Source organism: Ochotona curzoniae, unplaced genomic scaffold (genome assembly GCF_017591425.1).
Source record: "Ochotona curzoniae isolate NIBS_2020 unplaced genomic scaffold, NIBS_Ocur_1.0 scaffold_3208, whole genome shotgun sequence".
NCBI lineage: Eukaryota > Metazoa > Chordata > Mammalia > Lagomorpha > Ochotonidae > Ochotona > Ochotona curzoniae.
In genome coordinates this window covers 51,422,406-51,434,491 of record NW_024467106.1, presented here as the reverse complement: position 1 = coordinate 51,434,491, position 12,086 = coordinate 51,422,406, and the positions used below count along the sequence as shown (strand labels likewise).

Sequence of the window (12,086 nt, the reverse complement as noted above, 5' to 3'; positions counted from 1 at the left end):
TACTATTTTTCCTACATTACAGAATAATGCTTTGGTTATTTTACTAAAAACAGAAAAAAAAAACCCCTGAAAATGATAACATACCTAAATTACTTGACAACATTATTGAAATGATGCCTCATTTTTTTTTAACCTCACCAATAGTCATCTTATGGTTACAAAAGGATAATTCTACCCTTGAACTCATCTCCCCGTCTGAATGTGATCAAATTTATTTCAGATAAATAAAGCGGGTGATGAAGAGTCCCACTTAAGATGACCAATGTCTGTCAAAGAAAGCTAACAGTTTTTTTTTTTTAGGGGGTATCAGATTTGAATTTCCTGTGTGCAGTCATCTAAGAAATAAATATCACCTTCCTTTAATGCAGTTAGAGAAGGTATTTCTTGTTCTGTTCATACCATTTTGATAGGGAAGAAATACCAAAAAAATAATATGTTATGTTGTGAGATGTTTCCTATATAAGGAACAAAACCAACAAATTAAAACCTCAGAGATTCCTGAATGGGTGCCCGGTTATTTGCCTTACGAATGCTTCAAACAGCACCACTTAAAAACAATAAGGTCTTTCTTGTATTGTCACATGTGAATCTCAGCCATTAATTCTCTGTGTCCTTTAAGGCATTCCGCTTAACATCAGCCAACGAGAACAGGCAATCATTCTCATTTTCATATCATGTTTTAACTTTGAAAATAAAACACAAATACTCTTTTTACAAGAAGTATTAATTAAAATGCACCTACAGTTACAAGATTTTGGAAATGAACATCATGGTATATAGTGTTCCCTGACTTTTCCCCCATATTTCTTGCTGTGTTCACAGTATGTGATTTGTTTGGTTTTCCTCTGTAGTTAAATGTATTTTTTATTCGGAAAGTGAAAGAATATACAATAAGTCAAATATTTCCTATTAAGCAAAATTCCTTGAGTAAACGGGTAAGATCACATAGTAGATCAAATTAATTCACGTGCGATGCACAACGCAGCATTCCTAAAAGTCTTACCGATTATTAAACTAAAACTAATCAAGGACCCCAAAAATTCTATCAACAGCTGAAATTCATTTCACCTTCCACCTGTCAGCAACATCTTTACAAGTGCTAAGGGGCAACACATTAAGGCTGAGGAGGCTCACAGAGGATGGAAGCTTTGCTGCACTCGATGCCTTTTAACTAAAGCAACTGCAGCTTTGTCAGGATCCCTATAGGTTACTGTCACTACACCAAAGCATTGAGCCATCCAGCTAGCTGTGCAGAAGTTGACAGCAGGGCAAGATGCCGAAAGGTTTCCGTAGGAACTAGGAGATAATTAATACACTAATAGTTAATGAAAGACGTAGACAACAAAGACATAGTTACCTCATCTAACTCCATTTCATCTGGACTCTCCCATGGCTTGATAAATTTCCCACGAGATTTCTTCAAAGGCACAATTATTATGTAATAACCTCTGCAGGGGGATGGATAAACAGGGATAACGTTAGTTCAGAGAGGGAAGAAAATAAGTATACCATTAAATCTTGCACAGAGCAGTGACTGAGACTGAAGGTAAATTATAGATATGGAGTGACTTGTCCATTTTTTTATGTTAGTGACAAATAACCACCTGTTTGTTCAATTTTAAAAACAACATGGGCAGACTTTAATGTGTGACTTCAATAATTTTGTATGGTAATATCTCTGTGGTTGACTGCTTTTTATTAGACAGCATAAACACAGCAGACACAGTTTGTTAGGCCCCTGGTGTGGGACACATACAAGGCTGGTATATTGAAATCTGGTGCCATAAGCAGCTGAACCAATATTTTCTAAGACATTACTTTCCAAGAGAAGAAAATGTTATTTTTCTACCTATTTATGTGAAAGTCACTTCTGACCTAACACCTTCAACAGTCAGGGAAAAGTGAGGCCAAGTCTAGGCACCCCCGAGTTCAATCTGAGTTTCCAACACGAATGGCCGGAAGTCAACTACTTGAGCCTTGACCAGCTACCACCCAAGACACACGCTGGCAGGAATGTGGATCGGAAGTAGATCCAGAGCTGGATTCTTAACTGACATGCCAAATGCCTGACCCAGGAAGATTTTTTGAAATGGGATATGATATATAATAAAAAAAAGTTCTTAGCACACATAAAGATCTTATTGCATGATTTTTGCTAACCTAAAATATTATGTAATTGGTTTTAAAAAGCATAAAATAACTCATAATTTCACAATAATTATATAAAGAAACCAAAGTTCCCCTCTCTTTCTACTCATCAAAATACTAACCTTGAGGTAAGCGGTACTGAAACCTAGAAAAGATATCTTTGCACGGCTTTCAAAATACCTCACAATATACTTACAAACAGGAAATGACAAAAGCAACTGAGTCCTCACAGTGAGTGCAATTAAACGTTATATGTAAAGTGACCTTCCCAGAAAAGTCTAGCCTATTCATAAAGATATTTTGCCACTTCAGTAGAGAGTATATATTACTCTTGCATTCATGCTCTGCTCATATCCATCATGGGGACTACTTATGCAAATAAAGCATATAATAATGACTAATGCATCAATTACTTACTATGTTTAGGTATTATACTTTTGCCCTCCTGTAAATCAATCTTTTAAAAACAGTCTAGATACAGATAAAAAGACAGATCTAGAGAAAATAATTGCCCAAGTTACAACAGATAGAAGTCAAATCTTGGTAACAAGAGTCTCCATCCCTCCCTCCCTGTGTATACATTACTGTATGGATCTGATTTCTAACAAATCCATATATTTTACGATTTATTGTGAAAATAAAAATATATATACACACCCAAGCACAATCACAAGACTTTAGAAAAGAAGGTTACCACCCATCCTGGATCAAACCTCATCACACAGGAGTCCTCCCTTGAAGGACTTTTTATTCACAGGTACAGCATTAAGAGTCTCAGCAAATCCCCAGCGATCCACAGTTCAGTTACCATGAGCAGAGCCTATAGCTGAGCTGAGTACAGTAGCTACTAGCAAGTTATGACTAGTGAAAACTCAAAATATGACCAGCTTGAACTGAGATGCACTGTCAATATGACAGTCATGAAAGAAGCATGAAATATGTCGGCAGAGTTTTTTTCAATGGTGATCACATGTTAAAATAATATTGGGTACATACTGGGTTAAATAAAATATATCATTAAAAATAATTTCCCATTTGCATTTACTGTAGCTATTTGGAAGTACAAAATTTTACATCTGGCTCTGATGACGTTAGACAGTGCGTTCTGGTGAAGCGGCACCTGCAGTTATGCTTGGACTAGAATAGGTGCTGTACCACTAACGCATTGTGCGATACTACGCTGCTCATACACTATGTCTGTCTCAGTCACTTACTCTGAAAAAATGAAAGAAATCAGTATCAGACTGTTACTTTAGAAGAAATTAACCAAGCAATTCACAACATGATTAGCACACAGTTTGTGTCAGGTAATACTAAACAGACACCAACGGCTTGGTTGTTTCAGACCATCATGGCAAGATATGCATCTAAACTCTCTTACTTAGAAGGAGCCAATGAATTTCCATGAGATACAAGCTAAGTAACTTGCTCTACCTTTTCTCCCCCTAATGTTGAATCCAAGTGCAGTTAGACAATTACTGCAGAATTCTTTGTCCACAGTGCTCTGAGCAACTGATCAACAGGTGCATATGATTTCAACACCAGCCACTTATGTTTACTGCACATAATCATGGTGATTGAGGAGGGTGAGGAAAAGGAAGAGTTGGAGTGTGTGTGAAAGGCCAATATCTTATTTGATGATCCTGAGTAAGCTTCCTCCTCTTCTTGTCCTCCCACCACCTGAAAGATTTCCCAAACAAGTCCATCACGTTAAATGAGCATGGAGAAAAACGACAGACTGCAACTGAGCGTGCAAAATCACACTGCAGATGTACTTGATAAACACACTTGTCAGAGAATGCCTCGCTTTTCACTACTCAATGCACAAGCTCAAGAGAGCTTCTCTTCACAAAAGTAATGGTATTCCACATTATCAGATAACTACCAATGTCACGTTTCAGAATCTTGTAAATCAATACTAAACTGATTTTTTTTTCTACTTTCATGCTTTGGGTTGCTATTTTTGTACATGGACATAAAGAATGCTTTCCTTTTTCTGCAGCACTCCCCAATGACAAAATTTATTCATGGCTGCAAGAATGGAACAGACTCCCCATAGCAATTAACTAACATTGTGGCCAAATATCCATAATCTTTTCTCACGACTGGTTCCTAAAGTATTCATCAGGTATATCTTGCTTCAAAGAAGCTCTGGTACAGTCAGAGACATGGGGTACTGGCAATTTGGAATGCCATATTCTAGAAAGTTTTACTATCTCTACACCCTTACATTATATCTGTGCTCTCTGAAACTATGGCTTTCTAAATACACAGGTTCTTGTGTTACTTTCAACTTAGCTTTCGGCGCAGAAGATCATTTACCTTGTAGGCTTCTCATATGGTTGTTTACTCAACCCTTCTTCCCTGGCCAGAATGTCACACTCAAGGTTTGGGTTTCTTCACTTGCTTCCTACAAACATCTTTCCTCAATACTTTGTTAAAACAAACAAACAAACAAACAAACAAAAACCCAAGAAACCAAAGCAAACAAACAAAAAAACCCCACACAACACTCAAAAACAAAAAAAGAACACCCTCCCATTTAGAAGTTCATTAAAGTCAGTGATTATATGATCCTGGATGATTTCTTCCACCTACTAACGTTTCAAGAATTTCCCTCCTCTTACGGAAGACGTATTCTGCATTCAAGTCTTCCCGTTTTCCTAGACAGCCATCACAATGTGTGTCATCAACCTTTTTAGGGGTGACCCACGCGTCACTCAAGATTTTCAGGTTCTTCAATCATTCCTTCTTAAAGATTCCCTTGCTTCCTTTACTTTTTTCTGAAATCTTAGGTTACCACCCTCTGGGCCACATACCATTAGCATATTCCATTAAAAAATATATCACAAGGGTAGTCATTTGGTCTTCCGGTTAAGACATCAGTTAAAAAGCCTATGTCCCATATCAGAGTGAGGGGGTTTGAATCTGGCTTGGCTCCGCATTCCAGCTTCTTTATATGCCAAGCTGGGATGCAGCAGAAAGTGACGGCTCAATTATTGGAGCTCCTGTTATCCACATCGGAGACACAGTTTGACTTCTCAGCTCCTGACTTCAGCATGGCCCACTGATGGTTGCTATTGGCATTTGGGAGGTAAATGCGCAAACAGGATATTTCCAAGTCTCTCTCTCCAAACAAATTAAGAAAAATAGAAAAACTAAACAATCCACATTCTGTTCCAGTCATTGCTGTTTCCCTCTTCTTCCTTGAGATAGGAATTCTGTAAAATGCTCTGTGTTCTTGCTGCTCTTCCTCTCTCTCTCTTTCACTCATGCTTCCTAGCTGACAATGCTCTAGCTCCTGCCTCATTCCTCCAGCTCACTAAAATTGCCGGGTTCCTCTGGCAACTTCAATGCTGTTACCTAAAGGAGACCTTTTGATTCCTATCTTTTTTCCCACAGTGGGTAATATACTCCATGAAACATTCTCTAAAATACAACTCAAAAAAAAATACTTATGGGACGCAGCAAAAGCAATGCTACAGAGAAAGGGAAATTCATAGCAATTAATGCCTACATCTAGAAATTAGAGAGGCATCAAATAGATTATCAATGTATCTGAAGCAGCAAGAAAAACAGTAACAAACCAAACCATAAGTTAATAAGGAAGAATTAATATTAGAAAAGAAATAAACTAAAAAGAAACAAAATATAATACGTAGGATTAGTGAGTTAAAGAGCTTTTTAAAAAATAATCAAAATTGATAGACCATTGGACTAACAAACCAAACCAAAGAGAAAGAAAAGAGAAACTCAACAAAATCAGACATGAAAAGGAAGCTATTATAAATCTTCAACAAAATACAAAAAGTTGTCACAAATTAGTATAAAAAACTATCTGCCAGCAAATTGGAAAAATCAAGAAGAAATCCATAGATTTCTGGACACATAAAAAGTACTTAATTTGCATCATGAAGACACAGAAAACCTACACTCACCAACACTGAAGGTAGAGATTGAACTAGTGATAAAAACACTCTCAACAACGAAAATTCCTGGAACATATGGTTTCACTGCTGAATTCCACGAGACTTTTTAAGAAGAAAATTTCAATTCTTCTTAAACTCTTCAAAACATTTGAAAGAGAGTGAGATCCTCTCAAATTCAAGAGATGTAAATAGCTAATGAATATTAAACAACAAAAAGAAACCTGGGGGCAACACAATATCAGACTTTAAGACTTATTACAGGGCAGCCTGGTATTGGCACAAAAGTAGATACGCAGATCAATGGAACAGAATAGAAATCCCATAAATTCAAACAGATATCTGTAGCCAATTAATTCTTGACAAACAAACTGAAATCAATATGGGGAGAAAGGACAGTCTCTTCAACAAATGGAGCTGGGAAAATTCAATCTACATATGCAGAAAAATGACCTCTACCTTCCACCTTATAGAAAAGTCAACTCTAAATGGATTAAAGATCTCAATCTATAACCTGATGCCACAAGTTACTAGAGGAAAACATTGCTGAAACTCCGCAAGATGAAAGCATAGGCAAAGACTTCTTCAAAAGACCCCAGAAGCAGGGTCACCTAAACCAAAATAAACAAATGAGAAAATGTCAAGCTATGAAGTGTTTGTATTGCGAAGCAAACCATCTAAAGGGAAGAGGCAAGCAACAGAATGGGAGAAAATATTTGCAAATTACACAATGGATACAGGGTTAAAAATCAGGGTACTAAAAGAACTCAAGTAATTTAACAACAATCCACTTCAGAAATGGACATAAGACACAAACAGGCTGCTTTCAAAGGCAAAAACTCAAATGGCCATCAGACACCAGAAAAATATTCAGCATCACTGGCCATCAAGTAAATACAAATAAAACCCACACTGATATTCCACTTTATCTCACTTAGAATGGTTATCACACAGAAATAAGAAAACATTAAATGCTGGCGACAATGTGGGGAAAAATCAACCCTCGTTTACTGTAGGTAGGGATGCATACCAGTACAATCATTAGAGAGGACAGTACAGTTTCCTCAGAGATTCGAGGAATCTTCCAGTGGACCCAGCCATCCCATTCCTGAGGATTTACCCGAACGAATGGAATTCAGTACACAAGAGCGTTATTTCTATACAATTCTTGAGGCAGCTCAATTCCCAACAGCTAAGACATGGAATCAACTCTTTTTAAAAGATTATTCTTCTTTTTAAAAGAGTTATTTATTTGTAGGACACAGTTACACAGAGGAGAGAAAGAGGAAACAGCTTTTATCCACTTGTTCAGTTCACCAATGGCCGGAGTAAGGGGATCAGGAGCCAAGCAAGGAGCTTCTTCCGGGCAGATTCATGGGTCAAGGATTTAAGCCATTGTCGCCTGCTTTCCCAGGCCATAAGAAAGGAACTGGAATGGAAGTGGATCAGTCAGGACATAACCCTGTGCCCACATGGCCCACACGGGACACTGATGTCACAGCTGTGTCTTAGCCACAATGTTGACCTAATACTATTTTCTTAGTAGAATGTAGTATTTATTACTTGGGTATTAGGTTGTATGGTTCCTCAATGCTCTGGCCAAGCACTTCCATTTGCATCCTATTTTTACCTTAGAATTCATTCCAGCTTTCGCATCAGATATTGTCCATGCATCGATGATCCGCAGATTCATATCTTTTGCCAGAGCTATTCCTTGAATTCCATAGGTTGATATAATTCCAATTTTTATGGCATCATTTCTGTGCCATGAAAGTACATCAACTTGAGTGTCATGAAACTAGGAACAAATAAGCCTTTCAAAATAAATGCTCCTTCATTATTGCAGCATGCTCATTTTACTGTATCTGCTGGAAATTTAGGTGTTATCATCAACAATCTGCTTTTACATTCTCCCTGACCCTCACTCCCAACGTAAGAATAAATCCTACTGTTTCTAAACACTATCCCTACTTAACTTTCTTATGCCTAGAGTGCCACCTTAGCCTCCTAACTTTCTACATCTGCTTATTCTCTTTTAGTCCAAGTTTGACACTGTAGTTTCTTTTATTGTGTAAAGCTGCTTATACCATTCCTACTTTAAAAAAATACTTTGAGGGTTTATTATTTATATTATGATAAATATCAAAAGATTTTTACAAAACCTAGCAGAGTCTTAAGAGTCCATCTCTCCATAACTTGAGAACTTGTTATGTTTTCACTGTAACAAATGTACCAAAATTCACTGTGTCTTCAACATTTGATCATTCTATTCTACCTGCCTACAACTTTGGGTAACTCCCACCAAGTTAATACTTTTCTTTTCTCATTTATTATTTCCTATGTGAAACCTTCTCTGACAGGATTAGGTCGATTACCTCTATTATACGACCTCAAAGGATCATTTTTTGATTTTTAATTTTCTTATATCATTTAAGACATGCATATAGGGCCCGGCGCGGTGGCGCAAGTGGTTAAAGGTCCTCGCCTTGCACCCCCGGGATCCCACATGGGCGCCGGTTCTAATCCCGGCAGCCCCGCTTCCCTTCCAGCTCCCTGCTTGTGGCCTGGGAAAGCAGTCGAGGACGGCCCAAAGCTTTGGGAACCTGCACCCGTGTGGGAGACCCGGAAGAGGCTCCTGGCTTCGGATCGGCATAGTATCGGCCCGTTGCGCTCACTTGGGGAGTGAATCATCGGACGGAAGATCTTCCTCTCTGTCTCTCCTCTCTGTATATCCGCCTTTCCAATGAAAAAATAATAAAAATAAATCTTTAAAAAAAAAAAAAAGACATGCATATATATATAAATATCACTAAGCTTCCGGTACCATGTTGTCCATTTTTTTTAGTAACTTTGTTACTTCATTAATAAATATTTTTCCCAATTAAGAGAGAAGTAGGTGGAACTCAGGGCTTATCGACTTCCTCTCCCCTAAATTAAGGGAGTCAGCTATATTCAAGGGCCTCTTTTTCCTCCACCACCAGAGTTTCCAACTTTCAGTCTCATCAAGCTTTTTCTCCTTCTTCCAAGTGAGCAGTGGTACTCACCAATAACTTATCAGAAAGAGAACTCCTTAGTGAAAACATCCTTCTCTCTACCGGCTATACATGACCTTGATTGAATCTCACACTTGGGACATTAAGGAAGAGTATCCAGAGCAGAGGAGTGAGATGGATAGCTAAAGATGTGTCCTACACACCTGCATCCATGAAATCATATGAAATAACTTGCTTGGAATGAAAACAAAAACTAAGTGACTTTTGAAGCTATGTAAAATCTATGTGTGGATAAAATTCAGCTCTACACTCTATTTTGATACTCTGAGGCAAGCCCAAAGTTTAGGCTAACACCATCTTTTTAAACAAAGAGATTAGCTATTAATAGGAAAATAAGCAATTTCAGAATCAATACATCTGGAAAGCCCACGTCTCTTCATAAAGCAAGCATGTTTTCCCAGTCTATTTGATTTAATTACATAAGTTAAACCTAACCTTCAAATTCTTAATTACATTAAGTAAAGTTTTACTAATTTCATTTAACATGTTATTATCAAGAGGCCCAGCTCCATATAATGGTATGAGAAAGCAAACTTTGGTCATTTCAGCAGTCCTGTTTCCAAATCAGCCAGGGTGATTTTTTTTTTCTCTTTAGGTTTTATTTTTATTTATTAGAAGGCTGTGTCAGTACTCTTAAACTTGCCATTTGAGTGGGAAGTCAAAATCTATCCCATAGTTTAATTCTGAATGTCATTCCTTGCATGTTTTTTTAAAAATTCTTTTTGGTATGGTAGTCTCTGAATATATTGTTTCATTCAAATAAATTTATCATAGGAACACCACACCAGATTGATCTTTCCAGTCAGTATGCTTGAATTAAGGTTTTGACTCATTTGAGCTGTCTGTTCACAGGCAAGTTACTTAATTGTCTTAAGTCTCAATTTCGTCATTTGTGAAAAAGCATGATGGCTATGCTGATTGATGGAAAGTATCCTCATTCACCTGTCCTCTAAGTTCTCATGATGACCTGTTTATTGCTATATGACACTTGACACACGTATCTATTGTCTGGCTATACCGTGGGCCTGATCAATATTGCTTTTCAGGTTATCTGGGGTAGTTCTGTCCATGCTTACTTTCCAGGGAGTTCTCAATCGGCTAATTGTTCTAGAAAATTAAATCCTGGTTTGTCCAATAATGCATGATCACAGGGGGCTGAAAATGGTTCAAAAGAAGTGTTCTGATGACAAATTGCCCGGACCAAATTGCATAGCAGGTGAAGATGTTGCATGTGAAGCCAGCAGCTTCCCATATGGATTCCACTGAAGAGTCCCAGCTGCTCCATTTCCAGGTCTGCTCTCTGATAATAAGCTTAGGAAAGCAGTGGAAGTGGCCCAAATGGCTCTGGACTTTGATCTGACCCAGCCCTGGCCCTATGACCTTTTGGGGATTGAATCAGTGGATGGAAGATCTGTCCTCTGTATTCTTCTGTAACTCTGCCTTTCAAATAAACTAAGTGAATGCTAAAGGAAAACATTACACAGACAGAAGACCTCACTATATCAATTGACAAACATAGGATGCACTCTTCCTTACTAAATAGCTAGTAGTTGTGCACTAAATTTCATACTTGCACAAAAATTTTCTTTGTAAAAAAAGAAGAAAAAGTACACAACCCGACAGCCAATTTGTTAAGACGAACAAAGTTTTACGTTTCATAAGACACTCTGATTCCTCATTTCCATTTTTTATAAACTTAAAATGGTTATTGTAGAATTCATTTACATTGAATACCTTCTGGTAGCTTATTGCTTTAGTGCAATCTGTTTGTACATTTCTTTCTTCCTTTTTTTCCTTTCTTAAACTACTGAAAGTAAAATTTTGTTCCATAAAGTCACAAAGTTGCCTCTGTCAGTGCTTGCTTCAGAGGTATGATGGCATTGCCACACTTTCCGATTGGCACTCGGCTCCCTAAAAATCCCTAAAACTATTCAAATAGAACAATGGAGCATCACACAATTCTTGGTTGCCAGAAACTGTGGTGCTATCATTGGCTGGGTCAGCAGAAATATATCCTTTCCCATAGAGAGCTCCCTGGATTTTGCACACAGAAATACAATAACCAACAGCAAAAGCATACACAGACAAAGGAGCTATTTCTCCCTTACAAGACTCTTCTTATGGCAGCAAGGAGTTAGGCAATAGTTTAACCGAGAATGAGTAAACACCTATTTTGGGGGTGGTAAACAAAGAGTCGTCACTCACCAAAATTTCATTTTACTGGAAAATCAGAAGGGTTTTGTTTTGTTTTCCAGACAGCTTCCATCTATAAAGAGGTAGTAATCTGCCCACAATTTTAGAATGATTTACTTCCTTTTCTCATTTCCCCCACATACATTCGAACAAAAAGCTCCCACGTTTTCAAATTTCTAGGCTTGGTATTATGGAAAATGGTGCATCATTTTCTAGAGGTTCTTGTTAATACTTGATCAGACCAAGCTAGGAAGCAGAAAGGATAACTGTAAACTATAATTCCTTTAAGAAGTCCAGTACGTAAGAAATAGACACTCTTTTCCTAACAGGTTGGCTTTCCATTTCTTGTGATTCTGATACCATTCCCACTCCAGCAAATTCCTACTTTAGACTGTTGCTCCCTTTCCCACTAGAGTGGCTAGAATATATTTCTGGGAACCATTCACTGCTATAAAACGTATTTCCCCCCCACGATTTCTGGTTCAGAATGCTTCTTTCATTTGCTGAAAAAAAAGTTTTATTCCTTTTCTGCCAAACCCACTTCAACTGTAGGAGAAGGTAATGAGTATGTAAAAGAGAAAAACTAAAGAGGCACATCTCTAACGTACAGAACACACTTGACATTATTCTCAAGTTATGTGAAAGTTAGAATATAAAAGTAAAGTTTGTCATTAATAGAACAAAAATGTCAGTTTCCAATAAGAGATTATACAATTTACTCACACAATTTGAACACCTAAGACCATTTTTACATAAAGTCTTGAAA

General features: G+C 37.5%; 1 protein-coding gene across 8 annotated transcripts in view; it reads right to left on the bottom strand.

Annotated features, from left to right (window-relative positions):
• PTPRD (protein tyrosine phosphatase receptor type D) overlaps nucleotides 1-12,086 on the bottom strand; it is a 500,784-nt gene that overhangs the window by 134,057 nt on the left and 354,641 nt on the right. For all 8 annotated transcript variants that reach the window (XM_040962882.1, XM_040962877.1, XM_040962878.1 and 5 more), the window contains one exon: nucleotides 1,358-1,448. In XM_040962882.1, coding sequence (XP_040818816.1) covers nucleotides 1,358-1,448 — 91 coding nt within the window. The remainder of the gene's footprint in view (nucleotides 1-1,357; nucleotides 1,449-12,086) is intronic.